Source organism: Mustela nivalis (assembly GCF_964662115.1).
Source record: "Mustela nivalis genome assembly, chromosome: 6".
In the NCBI taxonomy this organism is placed as follows: domain Eukaryota; kingdom Metazoa; phylum Chordata; class Mammalia; order Carnivora; family Mustelidae; genus Mustela; species Mustela nivalis.
In genome coordinates, this window is record NC_139025.1 from 110,375,672 (window position 1) to 110,392,343 (window position 16,672).

A 16,672-nucleotide genomic window follows, 5' to 3' on the forward strand; every position below is an offset into this window, starting at 1 on the left:
ATTGATCAGCACAGTCTTAAAACTAGCTTATGTAATAAGTAATGAGCATTGATTTTACTTCAAAAAACAGGGTTGAAATTCCTTTAGAAATCAAGCTCAGTTACATAGCAACTCAGTGAAATTATTTCTTTAACAATTTTGTTTCTCACATGAAGTGTGTGCAACTCCAGTCTATATGCCAAGTCTTCCTCATTTTTCAGAACATAATAGGTTAGTTTTCTTCTGGAGTTTTTTCTTGGTGTACTCTTCATTATTTTTCAATGTGAAAGTAGGTTCTTTTAGCTACCTTTATCCTTGAATCTGGTCCAGTTGTCTGTCACTGTTATTAAACAGGAGGAGGGTTGGGAGAAGTTTCAGACTTAATTCCAGTCCAAAGGCCTAGTTAAGATCTTGAATTAGTAAAAATTCCATGCTTCTTTTTTCCTTTTCCTTTTTAAGGCAATTTCTTTGAATATTAAAATTCCAGACTTTTTTTTAAACTGTTAACTGAAATTTAGCATTCTCTTCCATCATGAATGTAGGCAACAAACAACAGCTGTATCAACAAGTATCACGAAGACATTTATATTATGAAGTACATTTATCTTTTATACTCACTACTTTGAAATTGTAGTATTTATTACGCTATCACAAAACAAATCTCATCTTCTCTTCTAGGAGACCTCATAGTGATGATTTATTGTGATTAGGTTTCTAAGCAAATATCCTTGGTTTCCTGAAAGAGAGGGAAAAGGATAAATGTGTACTCTTTCCCTCCACCCTGTCCCATCTCCTTCTCTGTACCTCTCCCCCCCTTCCCCTTCCACCTCTCCCTTTTATGTCCCTCTCCTTGTCCTCAGTGTTTCCCCTCTCACTCTGATTCACCCTTCCTCTTGTTCCCACTTCCTCTCATTCATATTTTCTTTCTCTCTCCTTCTCTACCTCTGTAGTAAATAATTGCTGTTACAGTTGCCTGCTTACCTTTTAATGTTAGCTTCTTGGCCAGTTTAATATTGAGAAATGCTTTCATTTCTCCATGTGAAGTTGTCCTCCCCCGCCCCCCACCCACATTGCATCCTGGATCAGGGTGTTAAGCAGTTTTCTCCTAAGCAAAACACTCATCATAATCCTAATTTAGTGATATTTCTTGTTTTAGTTGACAAAGAGATGATGCAAAGAATAAGGGAGAAATCTATTTTACAAGCACAAGAAAGAGCAAAAGAAGCTACAGAAGCAAAAGCAGCAGCAAGGCGAGAAGATCAAAAATATGCACTAAATGTTATGATGAAGGTAAGTTGCAGATTGATGGGAAAGTCCTCTCATTAAAGATGTAATAGTAAACGCTGTGAGGATAATTTATTCCAATCACTGTACTTCCTCACATCTTTATTTATACTTTGGTTGTAGGACTTACTATGTTATAGAGGCTCTCTATTACTTCCATGTGTTCCTAAAAATCTATATGAAAGTGGAGAGTATAAAAGTTAGATAATAGATTTACTTGTCTCAGGGAGAATGTTCTATTTCCAAGGGAGTAAAAAAAAATTATAATTTTCTATGGTAAAAGTGTTTTACTTCTTTTTCAATCTTGGAAAACATGGATATGACTATTTAAAACAGTAAGAGCCTAGATTGAACACTGAACACTGACATATTAATATCTTTTTAACTGTTGAGGCTTCCAAGTTAAAACTTTTTAAAAAGAAGATTTATTTATTTATTTAGAGAGCAAAAGCACATAAGCCGGGAGAGGAGTTGAAGGAAAGGGAGAGAATCCCAAGCAGACTCTGACTCCCAGCTGATAGTGGAGCCTGATGCTAGACTCAGTCTCACTACCCAGAGATTATGACCTGAACTGCAATCAAGATTCGGACACTTAACTGACTGAGCCACTCTGGTTCCCCTCAAGTTAAAGCTTTAATTAGCAATATATTTTTTTGAGATATAATTCACCCATGTAAAGCTTACAATTCATTAATTGATAATATTTAGAGAAGTGTGACCATCAGCACAATCAATTTTAGGACATTTTCATTACCCCAAAAGAAACCCTGTGCCTGTTAAGAGTCACTCCCCATTTCTCCCACTCACTCCAGTCCCAGGCAACCACTAATCTGCTTTCTGTCTTTATAAATTTATCTATTCTGTTTTTTACAAGTTAAAAGTTTTTATTTATTTTCTTGCTACTGAGTTATATGAGTTCTTCTATATTTTGCATATTGGAGAATGAGTTACAGGTAACTGAGGAGTAAATGGAGAAATTACAGACAGTTTGTCCATGATTACAAGACAGATAAGTCCATGACAGAATATGGCCCAGTGAGGGAATATTTATTGGTTGGAAATAAAATCTTAATATCTTGAAAATCTTTCTAAAGGTAATGGGAACTCTTTAGGGATTTTTCAGCAAGAATATCAAATTAATTGGGTTTGTATGTTGGAAAAGCTCATTTTGGCTAATGAGTATGGAGTGGTCGCAGGGTGGAAGCAGAGCTTTTGTATTTTTAAGATGGAAGAACCTGAGCATATTTATATGTTGAAGAAGAAAGCTAGTAAAGAGGGAGAAGTTGATAACACAACCAAAGGAGGGGATTGATGATGATGATGGAACAAGTGGGATGAAGGTTGGAACAGGTGAAAAAATTAGTCTTAGCTAAGAGCAGGATATTTTAATCTTTGGACGCTAGAGGGCAGGAATAAGGAATAACAGGATTAGGAAAATTCTTAAGGACACAGACAGTTAAAAGAATCCTTTGTTTTCAGGGTGAAGGAGGCAAGAGGGAAAGAGATTGAGGTGGAGGTATGGGTTTTGAGGTGATTAATGAAAGTTTGGAATACTGATGCCAAACTGATCTTCTGACGCATGCTCTCTTTGTCTGACAGTTTTGACTGCTATTGCTTGCTTTGTCTGTCGTCTTTACTATTTTGTATTGTAGATTGCCCTCTTTTCTTTTGAGTTTTGATTTTGCTTTGTTTTCTTCTTCAGAGGAAGTACTACTACACTTTTGCGCTCTGAACTTTTAACCTAGGTAGATGAAATCTGAAGTGCTTTCTTCTGTCATTTTCATAAAGTTGAAACCAGAAATCTCAAATTGTGAAACCACTTTGTATAATCATGCAGATGAGGTATGAGTTGCTTTCTGAAATTGTCTAGGTTATACTATAGGGTCTTAAAAAGTTCTTATCAGTGAACCGGATGCCCTCTTTATTGGAAGTACGTACAATGTGCAAAAACCACAAGGAACTGCTTGGCTTTTTTTTTTAATTCTACTTTTTAATAGTAATGTTCATGTTCCTAGCATTTTTTATATGCCCAGCCCCTCCTTTTTCTGCATTTTCTTCCCTTCCAAAGCACATCAGCACTATTGACCCTATTTACTTTCTCATCATCCTGCTTCTTGCTATTGCATGTTTAACATTTTCCCTATAAACCACTCTTAGGGCTCTGTGTTTTGGTATCTCCTGTTCTAATTCCTTTGACCTATTCTCTATATGTGAAATCTTCATTCTCTTACCTTATTTGTTATTAACAGTTATTACCATCATAAGACACCTAATTCTGTTGTTAGTGTACTCAGTCTTTGTATCACTATTCCTTTTGAATTTTATTTTTTACCTTTATTATCTCTGATATTTCTTATTGAGAAGTTTTACAGATCAAATACATTATTTTTGTTTGTTTTTCCTTCAAAGTGCTGCCATGGTGGCTTTTATTTTACTTTTAAGTATTTTATTACTTTTATATTATATTACTTTTAAGTATTTTACTTTTTAGTTTTATTGAGGTGTAATTGACAAAAATATATATTTAAAGTGTACAATCTGAACTGTTGATATACATATATTTTGTGAAAGGAATCCCATAGATAAGTTGATTAATACATATATCACGAAGGGAGGGAAAACTAAATGGGAAGAAATTTGAGAGGGACACAAACCATGAGAGACTCTGGACTCCAAGAAACAAACTGAGTGTTACAGAAAGGCGGAGAGTAGGGGGATGGGGTAATTGGGCGATGGTATTATAGAGAGCACATGTTGTGATGAGCACTGGGTGTTATAGGCAACTAATGAATTGTTGATGCTAAATCAAAAACTGATGATGTACTATATGCTGGCTAACTGAACATAATAAAAAATACATGTTCGATGGAATTAAAAAATACATATATCACTTCATATAGTTACGCTTACATTTGATCTTAGTGCTTACTTACAGCTAGAAATTTATACCGTTACAGCTTCTCCCCATTTCCCCTGCCCTGGAGCCCCTGACCTCCACCATTCTGCTCTGTTTCCATGAATTCAACTTGAAAGAAAAATTCTATGTGTAAACGATATCATGTTATATTTCATATAAATTGTGCATATGTTATATATAGTATATACATAATATATGTGTATGTGTATGTATATAATGAGCATAATGTTCAGGAGAAGAGGTTGGTATATGCTGATATACCAGGGACGCCAGCCACACTTCGGCCCTGCCTTCCGGCACTCCTCCCAGTGCCACAGTGATTCAGCATTAAGTGCCAGTTATATGCTGGGAAACAGGGTCCAGGAGCTGTGAGTGTTCATCCTACATCCTTGACTGGGGCTGTGTACACACACCCCATACCTGTGCACACTCTTCCAGGAGAGTGCTGGGGTGTTTCTTCCACCTCCCTGTTTATCCCCACCCAGCCGTGTCCCACTCAGACCCTCCAACCCAGACTACCCTGTGACTATTGCTTCCTCAAGGCTGTACCTAGAAGATTCTTCTTCTCTTTTAAGGAAAACCACTTTTGTTGCTTTTTAACTTCTGAGATGTCTTGTAGAGCATAAACAAATGAAATAAAACCTACTTTCCTCCCTGGGGTGGTCTGGATCCAACACACACTCCTATGGTGATGTCCTGGACTCTGAGCACTAGGAGGGTCTCCCTGTAGAGCCCTTAAGGGTCTCAGAACAGAGCCCAGCTTCTGGCTCAAAACTTGGAGAGTGAGTCCCAAACTCCGGGCATTTGTGTACCACCTCCACAATTCTTGTTGTAACTGAGGACCTCCTGTTCTCTTCTCCTTTAATATTTTCTTTGATCAACAGATTATTTTATTTTACTTACTTCAAACTTTAGTCTTATGTTAAACAACATATCCTGCCATCAATCTTATGTGCTAGTTATGTTTTTTCCTATTACACATGAAAATAAATGGATACCTATTTTTTAAAAATGTGTGTGTAATGTGTATGTGTATGTATATACACACTGCATATCACATTTTCTTTATTCACCCACCAGTGCACACTTAAGATTGTTTCTAAGGGGTGCCTGGGTGACTCAGTCAGTTAAGCATCTGATTTCAGCTCAAGTCTTGATCTTGGGGTCCTGGGATAGAGCACCATGTTAGGCTCTCTGCTCAGCAGGGAGTCTGCTTCTCCCTCTACCTCTGTCCTCTTCCCCTTCTCAAATAAATAAATAAAATCTTTTTAAAAATGATTATTTCTATATTTTGGCTATTATGGATAATACTGCAGTGAACGTGGCATGGTATGTAGACACCTTTTGGAGATAGTGATTTTGTTTACTTTAAATATGTTTGTCTATTAGTCTTTTATAGATCTTCTTTGGAAAAATGACTAGTCAGAACCTTAAAGTTCTTATTTATTTTCTTGCTGAGTTATAGGAGTTTTTCTGTATTTTGCATATTAACCCCTTATTGGTTATATGGTTTGCAGATATTTCTCCCATTCAGCACATTACCTTTTCATATTGTTGATGTTATCTTTTTCTGTACAGAAGCTCAGAAGATATAGTCTCGCCTCATTTTTGCTTTTGTTGCCTTTGCTTTTAGTCTCAAATCTAAAAAGTCATTGCCAAACCAATGTCAAGGAGATTACCACCTATGTTTTCTTCTAGGAGTTTTAGGTTTCAGTTTTTATATTCAACTCTTTAATCCATTTTGTGTTGATTTTTTCGTATGGTCAAGGTGGGGGATCCAGTTTTGTTCTTTTGTATCTGAATATTGATTTTTTTCTATCCTTTTTTTTAATGAATAGACTATCCTTTCATCATTGTACGTTCTTAGAACTTTTGTCAAAAATTAATTGATCATACACGTATAGGTTTATTTCTGGGCTCTCTGTTCTGTTCCATTGATCTGAATATCTGTTTTTTTTATGGCAATACCATACTGTTTTGATTATTATAGCTTTGTATAGTTTGAAATCAGAAAGTATCATACCTCCAGCTTCTTGCTTAAGATCGCTTTAACTAGTCAGAATCTTTTTTGTTTCCATATAAATTTTAGGATTTTTTTCCTATTTCTGTGAAAAAAGCCATTGAAATTTTGATAGGGGTTGCATTGACTCTCCAGATCACTTTGTGTAGTGTGGATATTTTAACAATATTAATTCTTCCAATCCATGAACATGTAATATCTTTCCATTTATTTGTGTCTTTTTCATTTCTTTCAGCAATATTTTGTAGTTTTCAGTGTACCAATCTTTAATTCCTTTGGTTAAATTTGTTCCTAAATATTTTATTCTTTTTAATGCTATTGTAAATTGGATTTTCTCCTGAATTTCTCTTTCTGATAATTTGTTGTTAGTGTAGAAATGCAACTAATTTCTTTATATTGATTTTATATCCTGAGACTTTACAGTGTTATTTTCATAACTGAAAAAAATGAATAGAAAATGAATGGGTGATAAAAATTACTAGTAATTTTTTTGTATATTCTGTGTTCTCCCAATAATAAACACATATTTTTTCATAATAAAGAAAGTTTTTTAAAAAGAGGTCAATACTTACCTTCTTATGGTTATTTTTCCTAACTTTTTTTTTTTTTAAGATTTATTTATTTATTTATTTATTTGACAGAGAGAAATCACAAGTAGTCGGAGAGGCAGGCAGAGAGAGAGAGAGGGAAGCAGGCTCCCTGCTGAGCAGAGAGCCCGATGCGGGACTCGATCCCAGGACCCCGAGATCATGACCTGAGCCGAAGGCAGCGGCTTAACCCACTGAGCCACCCAGGCGCCCCCTAACTTTTTTTTAAAAAGGATTTATTTCTTTATTTATTTGCGAGAGAGAGAGAGAGAGAGAGAGAGCGTGCGCACAAGGGAGCGCATGTGCATGTGTGTGTGCACATGTGAACAGGGAGGGGCAAGGGGAGAGGGAGAGAGAATCTTAAGCCGACTCTGATCTCATGAGCCTGAGATCATGACCTGAGCTGAAACCAAGAGTCAGATACTTAACTGACTGTGTCCCCAGGCACCCCATTTTTCCTACTTTAATTTCTTTTTGCTCTAACAGGAATGTACTGATTTTCTGTGTGAATCTCACAAATTTCTAAGCATATGAGAAATTAACTTTAGCTATTAATGTCGTAACATCAGAAAAGTCATTAATCTCTGACAGTGCCTTTCTTATATATTCATTTTGTCAAGAATGCTGACCTACCTCCTTTTTGTGTAAGTATATTCCAGATTCACAGCATTTGTGTAGAAGTAAACTTTCAGCAATCCTGTGTATGTCCATTTTTTTTTCTTTATTTCAAACTTTTTCATCTTCTGTAGAGATGTGGTTAAAATTCATTCATTCATTCATTCTACCCATTAGGGTATCTGTTGACTTTGGAAAGAACAGAGTGTGGAAGAAGAGAAAAATTGAAAGAACCAAAGTTGTTGAATGGTTCTTGTCTTCTCAACATCAAAAGCTTTTGAGATGGAAGTAGCAGAATGCAATTAAGCACTTCTAAAAAGGAAATTGTTTGCAAACATCAGTTATCAGAGATGAATAAAATTATTACTGAGCAGCAAGGATAAGATGAAGATTAGGGTACAAAAGTATATTAACTCGTTTTCATTGGCCCAAACCTGGTTTGAGAAACCTTCTCTTCTTCAATTCTGTCAGTTTTGGTCTTTGAGGGTTTTGTTGTTGTTGTTGTTTGTTTGTTTGTTTGTTTTTTAAAGTACTCTCCACACCCAGGATGGGGCTCTAACATACAACCTGGAGATCAGGAGTCACATGCTCTACTGACAGCCAGAGAGGCACACTTGTTCTTTGAATTTGAAGGCTATTCAAACAGGAACTTTGTAACATGTGTAATATTAAATGTGTTGATACAGTTTCTGTGTATAGTAAATTTTGGTACATGCTTAAGAAAAATTTCTCCATCAGTAAGCTGAAACTGAATCTTTAAAAGATACCAAACAAATCATGATACGGTTATGAAGTCATATAGTGTAAAAACAGAATTTTCTACCACCTAATAACTTCTGTTGAAGGAGAGAGAGAGAACTAATTAGTGTAAAAAGAGTTTGCTTTTATCCTTGGCTACATGTATAGTTTCCAAATTACTTACAAATTCTTGTGCTTTTTATAGTTAAGTTTGGATATCAATGTAATGAAGTAAACTGAAAGGGAGAATAACCTATGTCCTAATTTGTTGGAAAGCTGAACAAGTTCCTGTCAGTAATTCATGAGTTTTATTTTTGGTTTGTGAATTAATTAGCCATTGGTTCTCCTTATAGCTCTTACTGATTTCTTTGGGCCCTTTCACCTATTTTGAAAATCTGCCAAAAGGAAGAGAAGTGTCTTAGTTGGCTCAAACTATCAAAACAAAAAACAACAGATTGCATGGCTTTAAATGACAGAAATTTATTTCCTTATAGTTCTGGTGGCTGGGAAGGCCAAGCTCTAGGTGTGGGTCAGTTTGGTTTCAGATGAAGACTCTCTTCCAGACTTACAGATGACTGCCTACACATTATATTCTCACATGGTGGAGAGAGAGAGAGGGAGAGAGAAAGAAAGCTCTCTGGCATCTGTTCTTATAAGGACACTGATTATGTTTTATTAGGATCCCACCCTTATGGTCTTATTTAACCTTAAGTACCTCCTTATAGGTTTTATCTCCAAATATTGTCACATTTGAGGGTTAGAATTTCAACATATGGATTTGGGGACCATGGTTTTAATTCACAGAAGAGAACTACATTTTAGCTTTGGCTGTAACAGATGTCTATCTTTCTAAACACCAGATTCCCATTTCCATAGGACATAACTAAATAATTTCAGAAGTTTATAACTTTCAAGAAAAAATTTAAAACTATATTTATTAAACTTTAGACTGAATTTTAATTTTCTTTCTTAAAGGAATTCATTATTAGAATGATATATAGCTACATGTGGGAGGTAATACTTAAAGATACTTTTGCCTGGGACACCTGGGTGGCTCAGGCATTTGACTCTTGATTTTGGCTCAGGTCCTTATCTCACAGTTGTGGGCTAACCTGCAGTTGGACTCTGCACTCAGTGGTGAGTCTGCTGGAGATTCTCTCTCCCTCTGCCCCTCCTTTCCCTAGAATAAATAAACCTTTAAAAAAAGAGATATTCTTACCTGGAATTTTTGCATATTGTCTACTTTTTCCATTAGAATTCTTACCATACCATGGAATTTGTTTTAAATTCCATGTCTGATTACTCTTACATTTGTGTTATATCTGAGTCTGGTTCTGTTGGTTATTGTCTCTTTATGTTTGTGTTTTTCTTGCCTTTTGGCATGTCTTGCAATTTTTGATTGAAAGCTAGACATGTATCAGGTAGCAGAAACTGAGGTTATTAGACTGTTAGGGTGTTGATTTATTTTAATAGGGCTGCTGTGTTTTGTTTTTTTAAGATTTTTAAAAATTTATTTATTTGACAGAGAGAGATCACAAGTAGACAGAGAGGCAGTCAGAGAGGGAGGAAGGGAAGCAGGCTCCCCATTGAACAGGGAGCCCGATGCGGGGCTCGATCCCAGGACCCTGAGATCATGACCCAAGCCAAGGGCAGCGGCCCAACCCACTGAGCCACTCAGGTGTCCCAAGGGCTGCTGTGTTTAATGTTAGCTGTAGCTGTAGGTATCAGAGGCTTTAAAGGTCTCTAGTGTCTGATATATTTTTTTTAACTCCACCTTTGACTCTGGGCTTCTCCATTTATGCATCTTCTGAAAGAGTCTTTGCCTGTCAAAGCTGAAACTAGAGCTCTTTTATTACACACACACACACACACACACATATATATGTTGTTGTAAAACTTTTTAATGGTTTCTAGGTGTACTTTTAACTCATAAGAATCTACTTCAAGTAAACACTGACTCAATTCCAGTAAAATATAGCAGCTTTCCTCTAATACAACTTTGTTATCTTCCTCTATCTTTGGGTTGCTTTGCCATTCATGTGTATGTATTTGTTATAACTCAACAATGTATGTTGTAATTCTACTATAAAAATTGTCACTTTTTAAAAATCATAAGTTTTTAAAGAAACCAAGAGATTAAAGGCAAGGTCTTTTTTAAAAATTAAACAATATAATATAATGTCAGCAGTCCTTTTCATGATTTGTTTTATAACTGGAAATTTGTACCTTTTGACTCCTTTTAACCCATTTTACCCAACCCAGCAACCCATCATTGGCAACCACTTTGATCATGGTATCTATGAGCTTAGGGTTTTTTTGTTTGCTTTAGATTCCACATATAAGTGAGATCACATTGTATTTGTCTTTCTCTGTTTTGTTTCACTTAGTATAATGCCCTCATGGTCCAACCATGTTGTTGTAAATAACAAGATTTCATTCTTTTTTGTGCTGAACAATATCCTAGTGTGTGTGTGTGTGTGTGTGTATCTATATATATAGATATATATACAAATTTTCTTTATTTGTTCATCCATCAGTAGACACTTAGATTGTTTCCATGTTTTGGTTATTGTAAATATTTCTGCAGTAAATCTGGGACAGTGCATGTATCTTTTTAAATAAGTGTTTTTGTTTTCTTTGGAGGTAGAGTTACTGGGTCATGTGGTAGTTTTATTGTTAATTTTTTGAGGAGCTTCCATATGATTTTTCCATAGTGGTTGCACCAGTTTACACTCCCCCTAACAATGTACAAGGACTCCCTTTTCTCCATATCTTCATCAACACCTGTTATTTCTTTTCTTTTTGATACTAGCCATTCTAAAAGGTGTACAGTAATTTTTCACTGTGGTTTTTATTTGCATTTCCCTGGTAATTAGGGATGTTGAGCATCTTTTCATGTACCTGTTGGCCTCCTGTATGTTTTCTTTGGTAAAGTGTCTATTTGGATCCTCTGTTCATTTTTTAATTGTATGGTTTGTATTTTTGGTGTTGAGTTGCATGAATTCTTTATATATTTTAGATATTAGCCCCTTATCAGATATTTTAATTTGCAAATGTTTTCTTTCATTCAGTAGCTTTTCTTTTTTTTTTTTAATTTTTATTTATTTATTTTTCAGCATAACAGTATTCATTGTTTTTGCACCACACCCAGTGCTCCATGCAATCCATACCCTCTCCAATACTCACCACCTGGTTCCCCCAACTTCCCACCATCCGCCCCTTCAAAACCCTCAGATTGTTTTTCAGAGTCCATAGTCTCTCATGGTTCACCTCCCCTTCCAATTCAGTAGCTTTTTATTTCGTGGATGGTTTCCATTGCTATGCAGAAACTTCTTAGATTGTTGTAATCTCACTTTTTATTTTTGCTTTTCTTGCCTTTGTTTTTGGTGTCAAATCCAAAAAATCATCACAAAGACCAATTATCAAGAAATTTACTGCCTATGTTTTCTTCTAGGAATTTTACGGTTTTAGATCCTACATTCAAGTTTTTTAATCCATTTTGAGTTAAATTTTGTGTATGTTGTAAGACAGTAGTCTTTATTCTTTTGCATGAGGATATATTTTCCTCCCAGTATCATTTTTGAAGAGACTGTCCTTTCCCCACTATATATTTTTGGTTCCTTTGTCATAAATTAATTGGCATATATACATCAGTTTATCTCTGGGCTCTCTAATTCTATCATTGATCTATGTGTCAGTTTTTATGCTTGATACCATACTTTCAAGTTTTAGTTACTATATAGCTTTATAATATAGTTTGAATCTGGGACTTGATGCCTCTAGCTTTGTTCTTTCTCAAGACTGTTTTGGTTATTCAGAGTCTTATGTGGTTCCATGAATATTTATGATTTTTTTTCAATTTCTGTGAAAAATGCCATTGGAATTTCTTAGAGATTTCATTGAATCAATTTCATAGATTATAGTGTGGTATGGACACTTTAACACTATTAATTCTTTTAACTTATGAGCATGGAATATTACACTTATTTGTGCCTTCTCCAGTTTCTTTCATTAATGTCTTGTGGTTTGCAGTGTACACGTCTTTTACCTCCTTGGTTAAATTTAATTTTAGGTATTTTATTCTTTTGATATAATTGTAAATGGGATTGCTTTCTTACTTTCTCTTTCTGGTAGCTCATTATTAGTGTACATATGCAACAGATTTTTGTAGATTGATTTTGTATCCTGCAACTTTACTGAATTTGTTTATTCTAACAGTTTTTTTTGGTGGAGTCTGTAGGGTTTTCTATATATAATATCATGTCTGCTGCAAATAGTGACTGTTTTACTTCTTCCTTTCTGATTTGGATGCCTTTTATTTCTTGCTCTGACTAGGGACTTCTAATGCTCTGTTGAACATAAGTGGTGAAAGTATGCTTCCTTGTCTCATTCCTGATCTTAGGGGAAAAGCCTTCAGCTTTTTGCCATTGAGTATGATGTTAGCTGTGAGTTTATCATGTATGTTGTTTCTTATGCTGAGGTATGTTACCTCTGTACCCACTTTGAGAGTTTTTATCATAAGTTGATGTTGATTTGTATTGTCTTTTATTTTTAAATTGTGGTATAATATATGTATAACATAAAACCCATTATTTAAATCATTAATTGTACAGTTCAATGATTTTAAATACATTAATGTTGGGCTACTATTATCACCATCCATCACCAGAACTTTGTTTATCTTACAAAACTAAAACACTGTGCCCATTAAATAATAATAACTTCTTATCCCCCCTTCCCTCAGACTGCCATTTTCCTTTCTGTTTCTATGAATTTGACTACTTTAGACACCTCATGGAATTGAAATCATACCATATATGTCCTTTCATGACTGGCTTATTTCACTAAGAGAATATCTTCAAGTTTATTACATGATAGCATATGTCAGAATTTTCTTCCATATGAAGGCTGAATAATGGTCTATTAACATGTATATGCCACATTTTGTTTATCTATTTGTATTGTGTTTTATACTTTTGCACATATTCCTTCTTGCGGATCTTCGTTCCTTCTTGTGGATCTGAGTTAGTATCTGGTGCCATTTCCTTTCAGCCTGAAGAACTTTCTTTAGTATATCTTATAGGACAGGTCTGCTAACAACAGCTTTTTTTTTTTTTTTTTTTTTTTTTTTTGCAGTTTTACAACAGCTTTATTTAACTTAGAATATGTTTATTTCATCTTCATTTATGAAGAGTGGTTTTGTTGGACATAGAATTCATAGTTTATATGTTTTTTTTCCGGTCCGTGCTTTGAACACAGGGTTTGACTGTCTTCTGTCCTCCATCATTTTTAATGAGGAATTAATCTTATTTGTATTGTCATTTCCCGTACATGATGAGTCCTCCTTCTCTTGCTGCTTTCAAGATTTTCCTCTTTGTTTGGCTTTTATATTAACTTAGCAGTTTTACTAAGTTGTATCTAGGTGTATCTCTTCGTGTTTTTACTTTGGGTTTCTCGAACTTTTTGGAGCTATGGGTTAATGTTTTCATCAAATTTGAGAAATTTTTCACCAATTATTTTCTGAAACATTGTTCGTTGAAAATTATACATTTTAGTTAACATATTATAACAATTCTGGGATCTGTTTTATTTATATTTGTTTGTTAGCTTATTTATTGAAGGCTGTTTATTTTTTAGAAGGTTGCTTGTGCTTTAATTGTGAAGTCAGTCTAGTCTCCTTTGTGGTAGGAGCCAGTCTTCACCCTTCCTTGGCTTCATTTTTTTTAATGATTTTATTTTTAAGTAATTTTTTAGTATTAAGTATTTTAAGTATTTTTAAGTAACCTCTACACCCAAAGTGGGGCTCAAACTCACAGCCCTGAGACCAAGAGTCACACATTTTACTGACTGAGGCATCCAGGTGCCCGCCATGGTTTCATTTGTCTCCCCAACAAATACTTAGCTTTCTGTTTAGCCAGAGTTATATGGTAAGCTTATCATAGACCTTCTACGGTTTTCTTATTTACGTCATCTTTCTGTTAATTTTCTGACTAGTCAGACATTCACTTTAACCAGGACTTCAGCTTCAGACTCCAACTTCAAATTTTCCCTTTTCATTCCCAAAAAAGTTTATCACTTTTATCCACCAAAAACATGGGTTTTCATCTCCCCCCACCCTGAAATGAGTGCACCCTTTTTGCCAACAAAGCTATTAGGTTCTTTTTGCTAGTTTCATGTTGACAGAACTGCCATTCTCATTATTTAGGCTGACATTGGGTTGTTGGGAGCAACCACAGGCAGAAGGACACAACATCCCACTGTTCTTACATGTATCTTTAGCATTTATTCTAGAACAAGCACTTCTCAATTTGCAGACTGACTTTGCTTAGTTTCTAGTGCTCTGAAATGGTTCTTTTTGATAGATTTGTCCAGCTTTATACTTGATATTTGTGTATGGAAATTGCCAACCCCTTCATCCCTCTATAAAACTTGTACATTTTTTTTGCAGGTGAATTTTACATTTACTTACAAGCTTCCTAAGAGGTTCTCTTGGTATTTTGACTAGATCTATATTGACTTTATAAGTTAATTTTCAGAATATCAATATATTTACATTAATACAATATATTACATGTTCCTCCTGGAACATGACATTTATCTCCATTTATTTGGACTTAGCCCTCAATAAAATTATTGTTATTATTCATATTTTTTTAGAGAGACAGAGAGTATGCATTCAAGTGGCAGGAGGGGCAAAGGGAGAGGGAGAGAGGGGATCTTAAGCAGACTCCACACCCCATACCACTCAGTCTCATGACCCTGATCATGACCTGAACCGAAATCAAGAGCTGGACGCTTAACCAACTGAACTACCCAAGTGTCCCCTCAGCAAAATTATTTAACATACATCTAGGACTTACTCATATTTTGTTAAGCTTATTCTTAGCATTTTGAATTTTTTTTAATCAATTACTAATGAAATGATTTTTTTCATTGTATTTTTCTGTTTATTGCCAATTTGTAGAAGGGTTAGTTTTTATGAATTCATATAAAGTTGATCTTTTATATGATTGCCTTGCTGAACTTACTTTTCTAATAGTTCTGTTTGTCAGTTTGTTATTTCAGTTCTTTTACGTAATCTACCATATTATTTGCAAATAATGACAATTTTATTTACTTACAATCTATATTCATAGTTTTATATTTATTTTTAAATAGATGTATCTTAGATATATTATATTATTTTTAAATAGATATATTCATATGTATAATTTTTAAATATACATGAAATTTACATTTATTTAAAAAATTCTGTTATATAGGTTATGATCTCTAGGAAAGTGACAAAATATTAAACATAGTGGCTTTAGTGACTTTGTTAGAAATATTTCTAGTGCTTCACCATGAAGTGTGACATTGTAGGAGTCCTTTTATTTTTTATTTATTTATTTATTTTTAAGATTTTATTTATTTGACAGACAGAGATTACAACTAGGCAGAGAGGGAGGCAGAGAGAGAGGAGGAAGCAGGCTCCCTGCTGAGCAGAGAGCCCCAGGACTGTGAGATCATGACCTGAGCTGAAGGCAGAGGATTTAACCCACTGAGCCACCCAGGTGCCCCATGTAGGAGTCCTTTTATTAAGCTAAAATTTTTCTTTTATTCCTAGTATCAACTGATGTTTTGGCATGTACTAAGCTCATATGTTTTTCTCTTTGACTTCCTAATATTGTAAATAAGAAATGTGCTATTTGATCCAGATGTATTATAATTTTAATATTTCCCTTGGTTCAGTTTGCTAATATTTTATTTATGATTTGTACATGTAATTCATAATAGAGATTGGCTTATAAAGAACATTGACTTAATGAAGCAGACATTCATTCCAAATTAAAAGAAGATTTCCCCTTTTAAGGAATCTGGTTTAGGGCCTGTTCTTATCCTCCTATTATTTACATTTACTGTCTATATTAAAATAATAATTCACACTTAATGGCATCCTTCTTGTTTTTAGTAGCACAGAGTTCTTAAAATCCAGTTTCTTCATGTGATGATTATTTTTCTAGCTTTCTGAGTTTTTCTGTTACTGTACAGTCCTCCTTTAAAAAGTGCTATGTTTCTTATATTGTATTTTTTTAATAAAAGAATTTCAAGGATTAATATTTATCTTTCTCCTTGACATAGTTAGTCTTTTTCCTTTTATAATGAATTTTGTGGTATTCTTTATTTTTTTCTCTTCATTCTAGTCTCTCTGTCACCTATTCAGTGAAGCCTTTTTTAGTCCCTCCTCTTCCTTTTTAGCCTCTGAAGGATTAAACCTTTTTTGTTTCTTATTTGGCTTATTATAAATTGTGTGTGTGTTTGTGTGTGTGTGTTTAGTTTTCTTAATTACATCTTTACTATAATATCATAATTTTCCTGTTACTTTTTGGTATAAGGACAGTCTCATTTTTGGTAATTAAGACTTAGTGTTACACATTTTTAAAAGCTTTTCAAAATTCACTCCCTTTTTAGGGATTATGAGGGACTGAGGGTGTTCTGACTCTACATACTTTTCCCTTCTTCCATCTGTTGGGGCAGAGAGGAAGCAGGAAA

General features: G+C 34.5%; 1 protein-coding gene across 2 annotated transcripts in view; it reads left to right on the forward strand.

Annotated features, from left to right (window-relative positions):
- The window catches only part of DNAAF4 (dynein axonemal assembly factor 4), a 53,996-nt gene that overhangs the window by 3,546 nt on the left and 33,778 nt on the right, over positions 1-16,672 (forward strand). For both annotated transcript variants that reach the window (XM_082733839.1, XM_082733838.1), the window contains exon 3: positions 1,136-1,269. In XM_082733839.1, the coding sequence (XP_082589965.1) occupies positions 1,136-1,269 (134 nt within the window). The remainder of the gene's footprint in view (positions 1-1,135; positions 1,270-16,672) is intronic.